General features: G+C 38.7%; 1 protein-coding gene across 1 annotated transcript; it reads left to right on the top strand.

Annotated features, from left to right (window-relative positions):
- The first annotated feature begins 11,204 nt into the window (after positions 1–11,204).
- Positions 11,205–14,111, top strand: LOC113718043 (cysteine-rich receptor-like protein kinase 10). Its single transcript, XM_072071942.1, has 5 exons — positions 11,205–11,240; positions 12,708–12,918; positions 13,037–13,274; positions 13,452–13,602; positions 13,714–14,111. Exons 1-5 carry the CDS (start codon positions 11,205–11,207, stop codon positions 14,047–14,049), a joined length of 972 nt encoding a protein of 323 aa, XP_071928043.1. The 3' UTR covers positions 14,050–14,111.
- The last annotated feature ends 7,152 nt before the right edge of the window (positions 14,112–21,263 follow it).

The raw sequence follows: 21,263 nt of genomic DNA, 5'->3' as shown, positions 1-21,263 counted from the left end.
ACATGAAATACATCGTGAACCTTGGCCATGCTTGCAGGCAATTTCAACTGATATGCTACATACCCAATTCGCTTCAAGATTTCGAAAGGTCCGATATATCTTGGCTTTAACTTCTTACCTTTCTTGGATACTACTCCATTCTTCAAGGGTTTAATTCTTAGGAAAACCTTGTCTCCTACTTCGAATTCCAGATCTTTCCTCCTTGTGTCGGCGTAACTCTTTTGTCTACTTTGGGCAACTTGAAGCCTTTCTCTAATTAATTTCACTTTTTCCTGGGCTTCTACTATCCAAGGTATCGTTGTTGGATCTACAACTTTTTTTTCTCCAACTTCATCCCAATGAATCGGAGATCGACACCTCCTCCCGTACAAAGTTTCATAAGGTGCCATCTGAATCGAGGCCTGATAACTGTTATTGTATGCGAATTCTGCTAAGGTCATATATTGACTCCATTTACCTCCGAAATCCAATATACACGACCTCAGCAGATCCTCCAAAGTTTGAATTGTCCTTTCCGACTGCCCATCGGTTTGGGGATGATACGCAGTGCTGAATTTCAACTTGGTCCCGAAAGACTCTTGAAATTTCTGCCAAAAACGTAAGACAAATCTTGGATCTCGGTCAGATACAATACTTACAGGAATACCATGCAATCTCATTAACAGACCAGAGGGCTTCTGATGTTCAGCTTTTACTTGTTGGCAGATCAAACATTTTTGTACAAACTCTGCCACGTCCTTTTTCAAACCGTCCCACCAGTATAACCCTTTCACATCATGATACATCTTATTCACTCCTGGATGGATAGTATACCTCGATCGATGTGATTCTTCTAAAATTTTCTTTCTTAATTTTTCATCTGCTGGAACCACAATTCGATCTCGAAACCTTAACACACCTTCCGACCCTAATTTGAAATCTAGGGTTTCCCCTTTTTGCACTTTCTCCACATTCTTCTGGGTTATAGGGTCCGTTTTCTGGGCCTCTTTAATACGCTCTAGTAATGGTGATTTCAATGTCAAGTTCCTAAATAATATCTTCAGTTTCTCCAAACGAGGGTTCCAACTACTGACTTCTTCTAACATGTCCCATTCTTTAACCATTAACCCTGCTACTTGGACCTTTCTACTAAGAGCGTCTGCTACCACATTGGCTTTTCAAAACAATCAATTAAATGAAATAACCATAAGCATAGCAATCAAGGAATATGCGAATACCAATAAATAAAAGAAAAGATCAAATTAAATCGATCTAACAATTTTTAGATGACCCAAAGCATCCGTTGTTTCTTGACTAGAAGGGAGAAATTAGTTCATGTTTGATGTGCAAAACCCACGCAAAATTGAAGAAAGAGCCGCGGCCATCAATTGAGAAATGGACAAGTTCAATTCGGTCAAAGAAATAAAGTAAAGCAGAGTTGCAGAGTATGATTCAATGTCTTCCTAATTGCTCCTGCCATCCGCAGGAGAACTCCACTACCAAGAACCCAAAAGAAAAGTCAAGCTAAGCACTACTAGTGCCTGACATGCATAAGAAGAAAGCCAAAAGAACCCAAGGAAAAGTCAACAATGGAAAACTAAGCTAGCGCCCCTCTGCCGTTTCTATTCGTACCTAGTAGTCTATCTATTGCTTCCTGTGCGGCGGCTTCCAATCCGTTCCAGCCCATGTGTCCGCTGCCCTCTTCCCCAAATTACCAAAATGGGAACAAATTTTCCTTTCCAAAAATGCCCCTGGGACAAGTTCTATCATCTGGACCCCTTTTCTGCCAAATTAGCACTTGTTATTATATTTTCATTCTACTCCCTGAAATAAATGTAAAATACTAAAAGTGAGTAGAATCTAACAATTAATCCACATCAAGTCAGGTAATAGGGGAAATTAATAATAAAATAAATAATAAAATTGCAACCTATCAATTTCCTCCACACCTAAACCATGCTTGTCCTCAAGCATAAGAATAGTAAACAGACACCAAAATTTGATAATGGCCATTGCTCTATCTACTAAATTGCCAAGACACCAAGAAAATCATAAATCAAGCATCAGTGATAAAACTCCAAGAAACATCACGCCGGTTAGCTTCTAAACCACAAACTCCTTCAATTCCAAGTTAACTAATCTAAGAAGAAGGAATGACGCACAACATTTATTAGCAAATGGTCCAAATATTAATCAAAATCTTTATATTAACCCCATAAATCGACAAGCTGACCTCTAACACACACTAACATAACCTGCACTTTTTCACGTTTTCTATTATTTATTCTTTCTTTCTTTTTGATAGCACAAAAAGACTTGGTTTCTAACCATGGGAGCCTTTTGACGTGAATTCCGACATTTTTCAGATGAAGGGGCCCGATTACTCATCTCTTATCGCTATACGATCACGTACTCATAGAAATTACTACTTTTTGACGCGAGGATCAACACTTTTAGGTGAAGATCCCCGGTTACTCAGTAGTAACTAATAGCGGAGTACAGTCAAGCTTATTCACAACCAAATAACACAATAATGCAAAATAACACCGCTAGGAACAAAATTAAGAGCAGCTAGCCTCAATTTCGCCAATCATAGAGAACTAAAGTCAATATTAGACCAATTCATATGAAAATGCCAACAGTCATTCCCTATGCCTAGAAAAGTTAACAAAGAAATCAAAAGAACCAATCAGTCACCGATATTCACCAAAGTGATGTTCTTAGACTCAACCACATCAACTTGATACATTTTATTAATAAAAACTTGGCAACAGTGAAGTTAGAGGCAACAATCCAACATCAATTTTTGGCATTCACACGAGGGCTCATCACCAGAAAGAAAGAAAATGACTGAATGAAAATAAACAAAAAACAAACTAAAAATAAAGGAAAAACACCTAAAAACTAGAAACTACTAAAAACTAGAACCACTACTGACCCCCCACACCTAAACGATACATTGTCCTCAATGTAGCAATTAAACATCAAAAGTAGGAGAAAGGGCAACAACACTTCCCTGAAGTCGGATCAAAGTGGTGGGCGATAACCAAATGGCGGGGAACACCCGCCTGCTGCATGAAAGCTGCCAAGTTCTGTGCCATGCTATGCACGTTAGCATCGATGTTGGTCATCCGAGCTTCCAAATTCTAAACTTGATTCTGAAGTTGATTCCAGCCAGCAGCCCCAAGGGGTGGAGGAGGCGCAGAGGAGGAGGAGCCAGCGGTATCCTCGGCAGACCCAGGGAACGAAGAGGGCCCCGCTCGTGCCGAAGGACGCGTACCCGGGGCTCGTACCGGTCCCGGAGGGGTAACTGTAAGAAGCCATTGGGTAGGCACTCGACAACTCCCATCTTCTCTAAGCAGTCCACGTTCAGAAACTCCATCTCGAAAGCCAAATGCAGGTCGTGGTCCGAAGATTAAGAACTCTTAGCTGTACCGCCAAGTGTGTAATGTAAGACCCGAGGATCAGGGGTTTGTTCTTCTTGGCTAAAACGGTCTTGAACTGCGCAGCCAACCAACACCCCAGATTCACCTTGACATTGTTCTTCATATACCAAATGAAGAAAAACTCGAGTCGGGAGAGTATACTAGTATTGTCTTTTCGACCCGAGTAGCTGTAGGCTAGAAACCGCTGAACATAACAGGCACTAGGGTCCTTAAGAAAGGAGCACCTAGATCTAGAAGGGTCATAGCGGTGCCTGTTGATAGACATGTCCCTCCAAAAGTCGTGGTAGGACGAGAGAAAGGGCTCTACATAATCACAGGCACTCTCAACATACTCCCTAGTCTTGGCATACTCCGGAGTGATGAACCCAAATGCCAGATTAAACTGGGTAATGGAGAAATTGAACTCCTCACCCATTAGACGGAAATGAATGACATATAGGGTCTCTACAGTGTACCTAGTAGGCAACTCAAACTCAAACGTGGAGTAAAATTCCCTAATCAGCTCGACAAAGGCTGGACAGAAGATATCACGATAAGGGCATCACCCGATGTTAGTAAACATCTGATCCACCTCCTTCCGGATGCCTAGGCCAATCATAGCAAGTTTCTCACAACACTTGCAAGATATGATACGCCGCTCACACACCTTGGCGTATATCTACTGATCGGCGGGTCTAGTGAAGTTTAAATGCCCGCCAAGGTGAGTGGAGGAGGCCACATGGGCACCCTGCCCCTGCCCAATCGGGTTCGGACACCGTACGCGGAAGGTTGGTTGATAGGGGTATTTACTGGAATGGAGGGTTGGGGTGAGGGCTGAGATTGAGAGGCTCTAGACCTAGAGGATGATTTTGGTCTCACCATGATGTCCGAATATCACTCCAGGCAACCAGAGACAAGAACAACCAACAAATGCCAATTTAAACAGTCAAAAAATGTACAATTGAGTCACCCACAATTTATACCAATGTCTCAACAAAGCAACAATGGCACTCAATAACCACAGGATGCCCAACTATTAACAACAATTAGCAACTGGCAAAGGCTATTCAATAAGCATAGGGGCTACCCAAGTCAAGTCATCAGCCAGTAAGCTGGGTCCATCTAAAATCACAGCAACTGCACTTTAAATTTTCAACTAATGCCCCCAACAGTCAAAGCGTAACAAAGGCCCCAATAATATGGCAAAACCAGTGATAGCAATTCAGAAATTGAAAAAATGACAGCCTAATCATAGATCCTCAGCAGACAACCAGGTATCCAACCGAACGAGGGTAACAACTTCAAGGGAAAAATACTCCTACCAGTACCACTGGTGGAAAATTGAATGCACAACTCAACCAACCAAAATCATAGAAAAAATTCCAAAAAATTCAGCAATTCAAGCAATAACAATTCAGATTTGGACAGTGACAAAGGAATTCCAAGCTTCCAGCTTCCAATCAATCAATCAGCCAATAAGAGAGAAAATATCGATTGTAGTCAAAATACCCACACTAATGTACCCCGCCAAAAGAGCAACTAATATTTGCAAGAAGATGGCAAACCAGTATTCAACAAAATCAGGGCAAATATCACAACCAGTACCACTGGTTTACCACACAACTGAAGAAATAACTCCCACGGCCACCAATACCAATTTTGGAGGAACCCAAGCAGTACCAAACAATATTAGAAATTGGGTGACAAAATCCAAATACCTCCACCAGTACCACTTCAGAGCAGCGGGCAGAGTCGCGCGACTGGGAAGATGGGCGTGAGGCGCGCAGCGGTGGTGAGGAGTAGCTGGCTCGGTGGCGTCGTGGTGGTCAGAGGGCGGCAGAGCTAGGGAGGTGGCCGCGAGGCTGATGGTCGCGGATCGTGGATAGAAGCGGCGGTCCAGCGGCCGGCGTGCGCTGGGATGGTGATGACGTGAGACATGCGCACGATGAGCGGAGCGAGGCAGGAGAGACGCGAGCTCCAGCAGCGGCGGCGCGCGGCTGCTTCGCCTGGCAAGGTGGAGGAGCGGCGGCGTGCGCAGGTGGGGGCGCGAGGAAATAGGAGAAACCTGGTGGAGAGGGGCTGGAGTGTGAGCCGGGGTGAGCTGCGCGCTGCGGCAGTGGCTTCGACCAGCGGGCGACGTGCGCTGGGAGGAGCGGCGGCGTGCGAGCTTCGGTTATGGATGGCTTGGGTTCACGATGGTGAGATCGATGGCGGAGTGCGATCGAGGTGGAAGAGTTGGCGGCGACAAAAAGTGATTTGGTCGACCAAGAGGATGAACCAGCAGAGAAGAAAGAAAGAAGAAAGAAGAAGAAGAAGAAAGAAAGAAAAAGAAAGAAAAAAGGAAAAAATCTTCTCTTTTTTTTTATTTTTTTGAAAATATAGAAACCTAGCTACGGTTAAAAGGAAATAATTTTTTTTTCATTTTTGTTTTTTTTTGTTTGTTTTGTTTGTTTTCTCTCTCTCTCTCTCTCTCTCTTTTTTTGTTTTTTCTTCGTGTAAAAAATAATAATAATAATAACAATAATAATAATAATAATTTTTTTCTCTTTTTTTTAAATATTATAATTGCAAAACCCATCTTCGATTCTCAAAATTAGAGGCTAACACAAAATCAATAACTGCTTTTTTTTGAATGCTTACCTTTCCCGCGGAAGGGACGCGGGCACGTCAGGAGGGCAAGAACCCTTCTGACCGCGAGCGTTCCATACGACATGACGCCAGAAAGATACCTACACATCATCAAAAACGAAAATTGAAGCCAGAAATCAGTCAAACTCAGGGAAAAACATATTTAAACTATCAAAACAAGATCGAACAAACAACCAAAAGAAATTGGATTGCCTCTCAATGAGCGCCTTTCTTTAATGTCTTTGGCTAGACATGGCCAAGGAGTACTATTTTGAACACTGTGGCTCATCCAAACGTATCACCTCCACCTCTCCATCTACAAGGCCCTCATAATAGTTTTTGAGGCGATGTCCATTCACCACAAAATGGTTATCTGTCTTAGTACTCTGAATTTCTATTGCACCATAGGGAAAAACGTGAGTCACAATGAAAGGGCCAATCCAACGGGAACGTAGTTTACCTGGAAATAATTTGAGCCTGGACTGGTATAGGAGAACCTTCTGACCAACTTCAAAGGTTTTTCTAGAGATTTATTAGTCATGAAACGTCCGACTCCTCTCCTTGTAAATTAGTGCATTTTCGTAGGCCTCGTTCCAGATCTCCTCCAATTCTTGCAAATCCAACTTCCGTTGAGCATCGGCATCTTCTAGATTCATGTTATACTGTTTAACTGCCCAAAAAGCCTTATGCTCGAACTCCACTGGAAGGTGACACGGCTTCCCAAATACCAATCTGTACGGTGACATCCCTATAGGGGTCTTGTACGCCATTCGATAGGCCCAGAGTGCATCTTCCAACCTTTGACTCCAGTCCTTCCTAATGGGTCGCATCATTTTCTCCAAAATGGACTTAATTTCCCGATTCGATACCTCCGCTTGACCATTAGTCTGCGGGTGGTACGACGTCGAGACCCTGTAAAGTACTCTATACTTTCGAAACAGCGCGGCTATGGTTTTGTTGCAGAAATGCGTCCCCCTGTCACTAACAATGGCCCTTGGCATCCCGAAACGCACAAAAATATTAGATTTGATAAAATCTGCAACCACTTTCGAATCATTAATCCGGATGGCCCTAACCTCCACCCATTTAGACACGTAATCGACTGCCAACAAAATATACACAAAACCAAATGAGGTAGGAAAAGGCCCCATGAAATCGATACCCCACACATCAAAAATTTCAACAAAAATTAATGGGACTTGGGGCATATGATCTCTACGGGCCATATTACCTACCCTTTGACAGCGATCACACGACTTACAAAATACATATGCATCTTTAAATATAGAAGGCCAATAAAATCCATTTTCCAATACCTTATGAGTAGTTCTTTTTGGTCCAAAATGTCCTCCACAGGCAAAAGTATGACAAAAACTCAAAATTGACTGGAAGCTTCACTTACACATCGTCTCATCACCTGGTCAGCACATCTCTTCCACAAGTACGGGTCATCCCAGATGAAATGCTTGGTGTCACTCTTCAATTTATCCCTCTTCGATTTTGGCCAACCTGCAGGAAAATTACCCGTTACTAAATAATTGACTAAATCGGCATACCAAGGCAATTGAGAATTCAAAGAAAACAGGTGCTCCTCAGGGAAAGTATCCCTCAATGGCTCTTTCTCCTCCCCCACTGGTATGCGGCTCAAGTGGTCGGCTACCAAATTCTTTGAGCCTCTTTTATCCCTTATCTCCAGGTCAAATTCCTGTAGGAGCAATATCCACCTTATGAGCCTCGGTTTCGCATCCTTCTTGGTCATTAGGTACCGCAACGCTGCATGATCAGAAAACACAATAACTTTAGCACCTAATAAATATGACCTAAATTTTTCTATAGCAAACATAGCTGCAAAAAGCTTATTCTCAATGGTAGAATAATTCAATTAAGCTCCATTCAATGCTTGGGACGCATAGTAGATGACGTGAGCTGCCTTTCCCATTTTTTGCCCCAACACAGCCCCTACAGCATGATCACTGGCATCGCACATGATCTCAAATGGTAAACTCCAGTCAGGGGGTTGGATGATTGGGGGTGAGGTCAACAACTCCTTCAACTTGTCGAAGGCTCTCTCACACTCGTCATCAAAGTCGAAGGCCATATCTTTTTGTAAAAGCTGGAATAACGGGGCTCCTATTTTCAAAAAATCTTTGATGAACCTTCGATAAAAACCTGCATGTCCAAGAAAAGAGCGCACCTCCTGCACACTCGCGGGGTAAGGTAAAGCAGATATAATATCTATTTTTGCCCTGTCAATCTCGATGCCCTTAGAAGATATAATATGACTCAGGACTATCCCGTGCTCAACCATAAAATGATATTTTTCCAATTAAGCACAAGATTAGTCTCTATACACCTTAATAAGACCAATTTCAGGTTATCCAAACACGTATCAAAGCTATCACCATATACATTAAAATTGTCCATGAAAATCTCAATTATTTTCTCAACATATTCAGAAAAGATGCTTACCATACATCTTTGGAAAGTTGCAGGTGCATTGCACAACCCGAAGGGCATTCGTCTATAAGCAAATGTCCCGAACGGGCAAGTGAAGGTCATCTTTTCTTGATCCTTGGGCGCAATTGCTATCTGAAAATATCCTGAAAATTCATCCAGAAAACAGTAATAAGCCCTACAAGCCAAGCGTTCAACCATTTGATCAATGAAAGAGAGAGAAAAATGATCATTTTTGGTAACGGCGTTCAGCCTGCGGTAGTCTATACACTGTCTCCAATCAGTGGGTTTGCGCACTAGCACTAGCTCACCAGTTTGGTTGGTCTCTGCCGTCACTCCTGCCTTTTTTGGAACTACCTGGACCGGGCTTACCCATAGACTATCAGATATAGCAAATATGATCCTCACATCGAGTAGTTTCAATATTTCTTTTTTCACTACATCCATCATGAGGGGGTTGAGCCTCAGCGCACAGGTTTGGCATCCTCCTCCAGCCTTATTCGATACATACAGATGGAGGGACTGATTCCCTTAATGTCGGCAATGGTCCACCCTATCGCCTCTTTATACTCTCTGAGAACCCGAATTAGTTTTTCCTCCTGGATTTTTGATAGTGCCGATGAGATAATCACCGGGAGTGTCTCGTTGTCGCCCAGATACGCATACTTCAAGTGCTCTGGTAGGGGTTTCAACTCCAATACAGGTGCATGCACCACAGATGGCAATATTCTCTGGTGGGATTCGGGAATAAAAATAGGTGAGAGTTCATACCTTTTTGTGGTGATCGGCAATGATTGTAATGCACCTATTGTGCATTTTAGATCTTCACTCCACTCCACCTTAGGCATTGTCTCCAACTCGAGGTGCTTGGTCAGAGCCACCTCCAACTCATCCCTGCCAACAGTTTCAAACACTTCTTGCACCGCAGGGTCAATAGTACTCACAGAGAAAACAGAGCTAAAATTGGAGTTTGAGGGGTATTTCATAGTATCAAAGATATTAAAATGAACAATTTCCCCATCAAACTCCATAGACAAGGTACCCTTGTAAACATCAATTTTAGTCTGTGCTGTGCTCAAAAGGGTCTACCTAATAGCAGAGGTGAGGGATCAGGGGAATGATCATCATCTATGTCATGTACATAAAAGGCAGCTGAGAATACCAAATCATTAATTTTTATCAACACATCTTCAACTAACCCGTCAGGATACACATTAGTTCGGTCAGCTAACTGAATGATTATTTCAGTTTTTTTTAATGGACCTAGGTTTAGAGAAATATAGATAGATTTTGGCATCACATTAATTGACGCCCCTAAGTCCAGCATGACTTTTCTAATCAAGGTGTTGTCTATCCTACAGGGGATAGTGAATATACTTGGGTCCCCACACTTTGGTGGGAGCTTTTTCTACAGGACTGCGGACACATTTTCCCCAACAATGACTCTTTCATCTCTCCTCAGCCGCCTTCGATTAACGCACAGGTCTCTCAGAAACTTTGCGTACTTTGGCACCTGTTTAATTGCATCTAACAGGGGAATATTAATCTCTACTTTACGGAACACCTTCAGGATCTCCTTCTTCTTATCCTGCTTTTTCGGTCTTTCCAACCTGCTAGGAAAGGGAGGCGGGTTTGTTTTAACTGTAATGACTGTGTCTGGAAGTACCTGTGGATTTGTGCCATTGCTGTCCTCCTTCTCGAGCTCGTTCTCAATCTTTTCCTCATCCTTGTCTTTTGGAATTATGAGTTCTGGTCCCTGAATTTCTTTCCCGCTCCTTAAAATCATCGCACTTACGTTCTTCGGGTTCACTTCAGGTTGGGACGGTAATTTACCTTGGACTTGGGATTCTAGGCGGTTAATTGCTATCGCCATTTGTCCCATTTGATTCCTCATGCTGTGCATGTCAGAGTCCGTTTTTTGTTAATTAGCAATCAATTGTTTCATCATTTCTTCCAAAGACGGACTTGAGTTTGAGGAGGGTGGTGGTGGGCGAGACTGATACTGCTGGTGAGGCTGCTAGTGATGCCCCTGCTGCCTATTCGGTGCAAAATTGGGCTGCCTATTTCCCCCATAGCTAAAATTAGGGTGATCTCTCTAACCCGGGTTATATGTGCTCGAGTACGGGTCATAGGCCCTTCTCCGGCCATGTTTATTTGTTCTGCACTTTCTTCTTGAATCATTGGGCACATGTCTGTAGAGTGATCCATACCAGTGCAAACCCCGCATACCTTGGCTTGTGATGCATTTCCCACAGCCAGTTGCCTAACGAAAGATGTCAACTCAATTAGTGTGGCGACCCCACTTCCCCCGAAGGCGAACCAAAGGGTTGGCGGGCCGTCTACCCAGCTCTCGCCAGGACTCACGCAAGCATTCTAACCCAAATCCTTTCGAAGAATAACCTAATCTATTACAAAACAATACTCCCAAACAGGCTGATGACTAAAATCACATTAGCTTCAGAGATAACAGTAATTTAAATTAGCCAACTGACGGCTCCCAATCACCTAACGCGTTACAACCAAGAATAAAGTCGCACGAATCCGAACGGACAACCACATACATCACTGATACAAACTTACAAGCCAAACGCTCGTATTAGGGTTTACACATTTCCAGCTTCAAGTAGCAATCCAAAAGTAAAAAGTACATTATCCAAGTTAACGCATCACAGCCCACAAAAGTAGTCATAGCATTCAAGTACACCCCAAAAGAGAAACATGAGTAAGTTTCAAAACTTTCAATTTCCAGAACCTGTAAGGAAAACAAATAAACGTGGGGTGAGCAAAAGCTCAGTGGTGTCCCAAAACATGCATCTAAACAAACAATTTACAAGAATTAATATGCACTAAAGTAACCAAATAGGAAAGCGGATAACAACACAAGGTAGGATACAGGGGCTCTCAGGAGCCAAATTCCTCGCTTGGTCAGAAATCATCGTAATTGACCTCCCCGTCAATTCTCACTACTTAGAATCCATGTAGATTATCTCATTTTGTTCCTAACCCGTCACCATCCATACCCCTGTCCCGGGCCCGCACATCACCTAAGGGAGCAGTATGCTCGAGACATACCCTCAGAAAAATTGGGAGCAGTATACTTGCGTATACCCTCAGGAAATTAGGAGCAGTATACTTACGTATACCCTCAGGAAATTTGTCGAGGGTTTCACCCCGCGACGTCACAACACATGGATTCACTAAAATATTTCACACAAGTCACCACTCGAAAGGCTAGTGTGATAAAGTACACACTGCTCACTTCGACGGATCAAAACCCATTTTGCAATTACCATATATCAGGTCAAGAAAGCACTTTAATCAACTAGTCATAAAACAAGCAAGGACACTCACCAAGAGTGACGTTCAGATGTCAAGTTGGGAATTGAATTCCACGTCCTCGCAATATCCTAAAAACCAAACTTTGAGCTATAAGTTCTCTGTTCAATTTTTTAGCTTATTCATATAGAGGGTTATTTGATATATTACTAGTTAACCTCTTTAAAGTAAATTCAAAAGTCTACTTAGGTTGAGATTTGGTAAAAGTAGAGAAAATGTTTCTTATAGTGTTCCTTGAGATACTTTTTCCTTATAAAAGAAATGTCTAGTATTATTTTCTTAAGATAAGTCGACAATCCACTTAAGGATTAAGACTGGTAAAAGTAATAAAATATTCCGTATAGTTTCCTTATATTACTATTCTTTTCCATAGAGGTAACTAGAGCTGCTTTACTTGGATAAGTTTGCTTACCGTACAAGTCTTCTACGCCTTTTGATTTAAGCTATAGAAATTTCGCGTTTTCAACGAGTTTCCCCCAAATAACTAGTCAGGGCAGCATTTAAGGAAGAAAAAGAAAAATAAACTAGTGCCTGGAATTTTAAAACAAATGAAATCATTTTCTAAGAAAAGTACTAAAGATAATTGAGTTTAAGAAGGAAATTGTCGAGTTGGCAAGGTTTAGAAAATCCTTACGCAAAAGTTTCTAACTTAAAAGTACGTTACTGAGTTTTATCGCTTGATGCCAGGCACAAACTATATCTAGGTAATTTACTAAAAACATTCTCGAGTTCACGGGGTCAAAACGAGTTTCACAATTTCGATTCCACTTCACGATCACATTTCAACAGCAAGTCATTTAAGCCATTTTCAAGTATGCTGAAAATTTATGAATATTGATCATTGTAAATCAAAATTTTGCTTATACTTTGTTAATTTGCAATCAGGGTAAACTTCATAATGGACAAGAAATAGCTGTGAAAAGGCTATCAAGAAGCTCAGCTCAAGGTACAGAAGAATTTAAAAACGAAATTGCCCTAGTTGCTAGGCTTCAACACAGAAACCTCGTCCGACTACTTGGTTTCTGCTTGGAAGGAGAAGAAAGAATACTCATCTATGAATTTGTGACCAACAAAAGTCTTGACTACTTTCTCTTTGGTTAGGTTCCAGTCAAATACCCTTGATTTATTTTGGAATTGATTGTCGAGTCTTTTTGGAAATTAACTTTTGTAGTTAAAGAAACTAACAAGACTTGCCATGTTTGATGATTGTATAGACCCAGAAAAGCAACCATTGTTGGACTGGTCAAGACGATACAAGATCATAGGAGGAATAGCAAGAGGAGTTCTTTATCTTCATGAAGATTCTCGACTTAGGATTATACATCGTGATCTTAAAGCCAGTAACGTATTACTAGACAGAAATATGAATCCAAAGATCACTGATTTTGGCATGGCAAGGCTCTTTGGAGTTGATCAATCTGAAGGAAATACAAGTAAAATCGCAGGGACATAGTAAGTTCTGCACCCTCATCCTGTTATCTACATGGTTATATGATTGTAATAATACAATCATCCCACTATCTTTAAAACTCTAATATTTAATTACGTTCTCTACATTTTGTCATCATCAGTTTTAAATTTTCAAATTGCTGAATCCTGAAGTGTATTACAAATGGCTCTAATTTGTAGTGGTTACATGGATCCTGAATACGCATTGCACGGTTTGTTCTCTGTAAAATCAGACGTGTTCAGTTTTGGTGTTCTAATATTAGAAATTCTAAGTGGCAAGAAAAACAGTCAGTTCAACCAAGCTCATGGAGGAGATGACCTTCTAAGCTATGTAAGTGCAAAATAAACAACTCATTTTCTTGGAATTCTCATTGGAGAGCTCTTGTCTACATTTGAATGAGACAATTTATTCCACTATCATCACTTGGAATATATGTTGCAGGCTTGGAGACAATGGAGGGATGGAACACCATTAGCATTGGTAGATCCAACAATCGGAGATGCATATTCAAGAAATGAAGTTATTCAAAGCATCCATGTTGGCTTGCTATGCATTCAAGACGAAATTGAACAAAGGCCAACCATGGCTTCAGTAGTTCTCATGCTCAACAGTATCTCTATAACGTTGCCTGCACCTAATCCGCCTGCATATTTTGGTAGTAGTAGAACACAAAGCTCACCTAACGATTTACCAGTATCTGATACATCTACAAGCACCAAGTCACCACCAAACCCGTCTATCAATGATGTTTCAATCACTGAGTTACATCCCAGATAAACAATAGCAGAATTATAGACATTTCTAATCATGTCAACTAGTTGCATTGGCAAAATTTGTCAAGATTTTGTAAGTTCATTTTTTAATTTATTGTTTTGAACTCAGCAGGTTTTATCTGAATTCTAGTACATAAAGGTCATGAATTTTGTATCTAAGAGGTCTAATAGGTTAGCGGCATTCTTCACTTTCGGTGCTTTGAGCATTTACTTGCAATTAGTGATCAAGTGCTCTAGACAATGGTATTGAAAGATTGGAAGACAGCATTATTGTTGCATATGTCTCCTTATTGATTATTACTAAATTGATGCTAAGCCGTGTGCTAATTTTTGACCATGTGCAAGAGCCGATTGCTTTTCTCTGCTTAGGCTCATTGATAGGAGAGGCTTTGATATAACCAGCCATCCAGACTATGTAGTCTCCGGTCGCAGTTGCTTTGGAGAATTTAGAGACTTTGGTCAACTGCAAAGCCGCCAGAGTGTAATGATCATTTCAATTGGAAAAGAAAATATAGATGGTTTGACGATGGGATATATGATAAGAAAAAAATAGCACAAACAAGTATAATAATTGGATGATAGCGGGGATAGATTGATCTTCAAATGATTGGGCAGAGCTCATTGGGTGCTGACTATTGAAGTTTGCATAAAATTTTTTGGGAAGATATTTGGGCTCAATGGGTGCCCAAGTATTTTCCAATATTTTCCATCAATTAATGGGTACAATTGGGATATGTCCCATTTTAAACCCAATATCAAATTACAATGTCCATTCCGCCCAAAGTCCCTTTATTGGAACTTGGGACAAATTGTCACCTCTAATTTAATTAAAGCTTTTTTCTTTTTCTTGGATGATGGGAATAACAATGCATAAATATCTTGTTAAAGATATGATCCAAAATTTAATACTAGCAGTTATCATGTTGGAAGTTTGTGGATACCACTAAGTGGCATTTATTTTAAAATAGTAAATTTTAACAATGGATACTTAATAGACAAACCCAAACTTATGTAAAAAAATAAAGTAGAGACTCTCGAACAATTCTTTATGAGTTTCCACTCAAATAAAATAGTAAGATTTAGTTATTTCTACTGGCGATCATAAGCCAATTTATTAATGACCATGTGCTTACAGCTTAAATACTAAATTGGAAGGTGAAGCAAAATTCTTCATCAATGATTCATAAATAATTGAACGGGCATTTTCTTTCATGTGCTCAGAATCTTCATCCATGATTTTTGGAGGCTTATTTGGCTCACATAAATTCTGTCACTAAATCAAAGTCAAAGAACCCCGAATGAAGGATACCGGAGTTGGTGTTGAGAAGTAATATTCATACATATTAACATGATCCCAATTCTAACAATGATCACGATAATATACCAATTGGAAAAAGTAATGTAGGGATATACCAAATAAGAAAATAACATAGGATCTGTCTAAGCAGTGCTCTACTATGTTGGGGTTTATGTATTAATATTATGGAAAAGTAAAGTTATATAAAAAAGATTCATAAATGTAAGATAAGACAATAATTGTTAGTGATTATAATACATGCACACGGAACGTAGGTTGAATGTGATTGACGTGCATCTTCTTTAGTGTTCCACAATCTTCATCAACAATTTTGGCAACTGACCTAACAGGTTGATAGAATTCTGTCCTATCTTCTCTCTTTCCCTCTACCAACCTGGACATTATTCTGTGGAAACTAACAATATGTCCTTCTTCTGTGAGGACCCGTAAGTTTCTTAATTGCTAGGTTTTATTTTCTTTTAATTGCACATTTTTCCACATTTTCTTTATCCGGAAAATTTTAGAAATAATTTTTATGAGTAAATATAGTTTTTAAATGATTTTTCTAGTATCGGTTAGTATTTGAGAAATTAAGAGCGTATATCGGACGTGGGACCCGTTAGTGTTAAAAGTTCGGTAAAATTCGGCCAATTAGCTTAAGTTGTGTATACCGGGATTAATTTACTAGGTGCTAAGAGATAATTAGAGGTTGTTATATGGATGAGAGTGAAGAGACAAAAGGATAACCATGTATTAATTATAGTGACAAGTGTCACTTGGAGAATTGTTCTTACTTTTGACCACTATTCATTACTTTACCAAATAAATCAAAAATTGACCCAAAAATCACTCAAAATTTCCAAGCTTTGGCCGACTCTCTCTCTCAAGAAAACAAGGGAAGAAAACTCTCAATCTTTTGTTTCTAATCTTGCCTAAATCTTGTGTTTCAACCGATTAAACTTGAAAGTTCTCCATAAAAATCCTTCTCTTAGTAGTTGTGAGGTGATTAGTGAAGTGGGTTGGAAGATTAAGGTGCTAAGTTGCTCCCTTTCTTGGGTTGTTAAGGTGAGTAGCTAAGGGACTTCTATTTCTTCTCAATAATGCTTAATTAGTGACTTACATGAGATGAAGTGATGATTTAGGGTGTTGTTTCATGATTTTTGGTAGAAATTGGTGAAGTTTTATCTTTATTTATGATTTTTCTGTTTTCATATGATTAATATTGTGTGTCCATGGATGATGGTTGGGAATGGTTTAGAATGAAGCCTTAGTGCATAAATTGTGGCTAATTGCGGAAAATTTCCGCATTGAAAGGAAATTTTGGAGTTAGGGTTTCAATGGAACCTATTCTGCCTGGTACTGTTTCCTATAGTTAGAGGCCGAATTAGCTTTGGATTAAAACATAAAATTTGTAGGGAATTATATTTTATAGTTTCCTACAAAATTTCAGGCCAATCGGAGCAATGTAGCCTGTGAAAAGATCGAAATACCCCTGCTGCCCTGTTTCTACCCGAGCATGCTAATCAGCTTCTGTAATTGGTTGTTTTGACCAGGAATACTACTGATTTGGTTTTTGATGCCTTCTTAATAAATATAGCTTGGACTCTTTGCTTTCGGATGGCTTTGGAATCACTTGAATTGGATTTTGGTAGCCTGAATTATGGTTGTTTAACCAGAATGAGGTTCGCTAACTTATTTATGCGGTTCTGGTTTGGTATATTGCACTTTTGACTTAGTTCCACTACAAACTAGACTGAGTGGCCTTCTTTAATATTGTAACCCTTTCTGTTAGCTTCGAAACGGTGTATCTTATACATCCATCCGACAATCGTAGTACCGGTTGTGTCCAATACGCTAAACAACGTCAAAACTGTTTTGGGGTTTTAGAGCTTAACTTTCATTTCCGGACTTTTCCCTAACTTGAATTGTACTTGTACTACTTGGAGCTTACTGAACGGCTATTGAATGAAATTATTTTGTGTATGACTTTGGGATTGATTGAGAAAAATAATGAAGCCATGATGGCTGGAAAGTAAGCAAATTCAGGAGAAATGCTGTCCAATTTTCTAGGCCATTTAGTCTCTTTAGGTTTGAGTTGCCTTTTGAAAAAAAATGAAGGGGTTTTTGGGTCGTTCAAACCCTAGGTCCTCTCGTTACTTTTGTTTCCAAAATCATGTTGGCACCCTTGCATTAGTAATTATTTGGCGAGGCATACGACTAGTAGTCGAGCCTCACATGTGCATTCTGTTTACTCGATTCTGGAAGTGGAACCTTCAATTGTTTTACTTTGATTCTTTTAGGGTTTCTTGGCGATTAAAGCCAGTTTGAAGTGAAAATTTTTGAAGTATCCGTACTTGAACCGGTGAGTGTATCACTCCCCTCACTTGTTGTTTAACTCGGTTTCTGTACATGCAATCTGTGATATGAACGTCTGAACTATCTGTTTATTTTGTTTGAAACGAGGGTGTACTTTATCACACTCGTTCTCTTGTCTGTTCATATGCTAATTTTTGGTGCAAATCGGAATCTGTTGTCTGTATCTGTATCTGTTATCTGTATCTGTATCCGTTCTGATGTTGTTTGGAAGCTGGTATCCAACGACCTTTCTGTGACCTCTGAGCTCAACATCTGTGGCTAGTTACTCGAGTCGGGCCGAGGTCAATTAGATAACGAACCACGGTAGTCTGTTTTGGGATCTTTGGGTATTGAGACCCTTGATTCCGGTATACTCGAGTATTACCACTTCTGTTTCTGTTTGGAGTTCGGGCCCGGTAGGGGTAAGCTTGGTGGACGGATTTTGGTGTAAAGTGGTGTTCTACTGACGGGACTGGTTACTTTATTTGGAAGTTGACGGAGTGTCAACTATTATTTCGATCAAGGTTCGGTGAAGCAAGTGGGAATTTGGCTCCTGAGAGCCACCCGTATCCTTTCTATCTATGGTGTTTGTTCATTTCTTTATTTGATTTGCATATGTGACTAATTGAATATGAAGTTCCATGATTCTTACTTGCTATTATTTTGGTACCTCATTGAGCGTAAGCTCACCCCCTTCCCGTTATCTTTGTTTTCCTTATAGGGAACCACACTTTGAGCCGTGATTTTGAGAAAAGGGTTGAGCTGGTGTAAAATGTTCTTTTGTAGCTCTTGTGTAATCAAAACCCTAAGTGTCTTTTAATCAAGTATTCCGCTTTTAATTGTAAAGTTTTCAATGTATGTATATAAGTGTTTTATCATGTACATTAAGTGTATTCGTTGGAGATGGCACCTTACGGTGTAGAACTCATGCTTCTCAACTTAGTAGTCTTCGATTGATTATTCTCTTGGGGATTCATTTGTGCGCTCTATCGGGTTTACGTGATCGACTCCGTAGTCCTGGCGAGAGCTGGACAGGCGGTCCGCCGAACCCTTTGGTTCGCCTAAGGGGGAGGTGGGGCTGTCACATCTTCTCTATAATGATAGACTAAAATTATCCTAACTATATATATATGAGAATCACTTGTATATTTATTGTAGATACCTACTCTTTCCAGGGCATTTTAATAGTGGATTTTTCTAACAGAAAACTAATTATTCCATGTATTTTATGATTTTTTTATCACGAGAATACTTAAGCTGTTACCTGCAATTGTTTTTTCCACTTCCCTTTTTCGTTTATCATGTTTCTATTTCATATTAGTGCTTTATATTTATATTTATGTTTATGCAATTTTAATTTGCTTATGCAAATAAAAATTAAAAACTTATCTATCCAAATGTGGAATTTTGCACCTTACCATCCCAAATAAAAGTACAAAGTAAAAGATGTTGGAATGAGTTTATGCTACTTTGATTTTACGAATATTGTTATTTGTGATGGTAAAAGCATAGATGGTCCCACCTTTTTTGATGGGAGGTTGTATATCTACTTCATAATTGCCATGAAACAATTTTCTTGGTTTCAAGAATTTATCTTTGTGAGAGGAAATATATGTACCAATGAATTTAGATTTGTAATGCTGAAAGTCACGATTTTACAGCCTTGTAATGCAAATTGTACTACCTTCTGGAGAAAATCTTATGAGGTGATATCAAATAACTCTTTTGCAAATAAAATTAGGGTTAATCACATTTTATCCCCTTAAAGAATACCCCATTTCTCAGTTTATCCCCTAACCTTTAATTTTGTTCACTTAACTCCCTTTAGGACAAAATTGCCCTTGCATTATTTTGACTTTTCATTTACCTTGTTTTCCTTTCTTTTATTTCTTTTTCTCTTTCTTCTTTATTTAATTCTTCCTCTTTCCCACAAAAATCTTCACCTTAATGATTGAAATTAAAAAAGAGGAATTGCAGAGATCTATCTTCTCCTTAAATGATTAAAAAAAATATTCAAACCACTTTCCTAAAATACAATTTTTTTAGCCTTTCAATTCTTTTAATTTTGGGTTTTCCTCTTTCTTCTTTAGTTTCTTATTCCCAAGAAAATATCTTAAGATGAAATTGTGACCTGATTAATAATCATCAATTGAAATTTGTGACACGTGGTATCATACAAAAAATCAAAATTAATTTTTGATACCTTTTAAACCTTCACCCAAAAATATAAAATTACAAACTCAAAACAAAAATTTTCGTTGAAATGGAATTTCTATTGGGAAGGATGAAAGAGAGAAGAAAGAGAAAAAGAAATAAAAGAAAGGAAAACAATTTCATCTTATGATATTTTCTTGAGAATAAAATGAGAAACTAGAAAGGAAAGAGGAAAATCCAAAATTAAAAGAATTGAAAGGCTAAAAAAATTGTATTTTAGGAAAGTGATTTGAATATTTTTTTAATAATTTAAGGAGAATATAGATCTCTGCAATTCCTCTTTTTTAATTTCAATCATTAAGGTGAAGATTTTTATGGGAAAGAGGAAGAATTAAATAAAGAAGAAAGAGAAAAAGAAATAAAACAAAGGAAAACAAAGTAAATGAAAAGTCAAAATAATGCAAGGGCAATTTTGTCCTAAAGGGGGTTAAGTGAGCAAAATTAAAGGTTATGGGGTAAACTGAGAAATGTGGGTATTTTTTAAGGGGATAAAATGTGATTAACCCATAAAATTATGTTTGACGATAAAAATGATGGGTTATTATCACTTGAACCCCTTAACATTTGGTGTTACTATCAATTTCCCCGTTAATGTTATCTTTTAGTCACTTTAACCCCAAAACTAACGGTTAAACTTAACGGAGTTTGTTAATTAAAGTGAAAAGACATTTTTAACCCTTAAAATTATTATCATTTTACTTCCATAAAATATAGTTTCATTATCAATTTACCCTATAGAGTTATTATTTAAACAATTTATCCTACCATTAAACCAACTTAACAACTTAAAAAACTTTAGAAGAAAATACCCTCCTCTTTGCATAATAAAAAATTTATAGTAACTCTTCTCCTTTTTAGTATCAAGAAAAAAGTCAAAATATTAATTTCTTTCCTCTTGGCAATTTTATTAATATTGAAAAAAATAGAAAGATGGAGAGGGGGAAGGGGAGAGGGAGCTCAATTCTTTTTTTAAAAATTACAAATAAAAAAGAATTAAATACTTTTATTATTTTAAAATTATTTCACTTTTTTGTTTACCACCAAATTTCAATTCTAATCTCGACAACCTTAAAGTAATTCGATAATGTTAGACTTTTCTTAATTTTTTTTTTTTTTGCAAAATCTAACTTTTCGTCTCCTTCTTTCCTTTCTCTTTTTCTTTTCCTAGTATTAATAAATGTGAAAAAAAGAAATTTGAGAAAATCATTTATTTTTATGTTTTTCGATCTCTTAAAGTAAAAAAAAAAAAAAAAGAAGAATAACCATTCTAAATTTTTTATTTTTAATTATATATAAAAAATGGTAAATATATTTAAAATTTTTTGACCATACTAGTTAGATTAACGATGAGG

Source organism: Coffea arabica, chromosome 11e (assembly GCF_036785885.1).
Source record: "Coffea arabica cultivar ET-39 chromosome 11e, Coffea Arabica ET-39 HiFi, whole genome shotgun sequence".
Taxonomy (NCBI): domain Eukaryota; kingdom Viridiplantae; phylum Streptophyta; class Magnoliopsida; order Gentianales; family Rubiaceae; genus Coffea; species Coffea arabica.
Note: the sequence above shows the minus strand (reverse complement) of the source record. Positions and strands in the feature narration are given on the sequence as shown.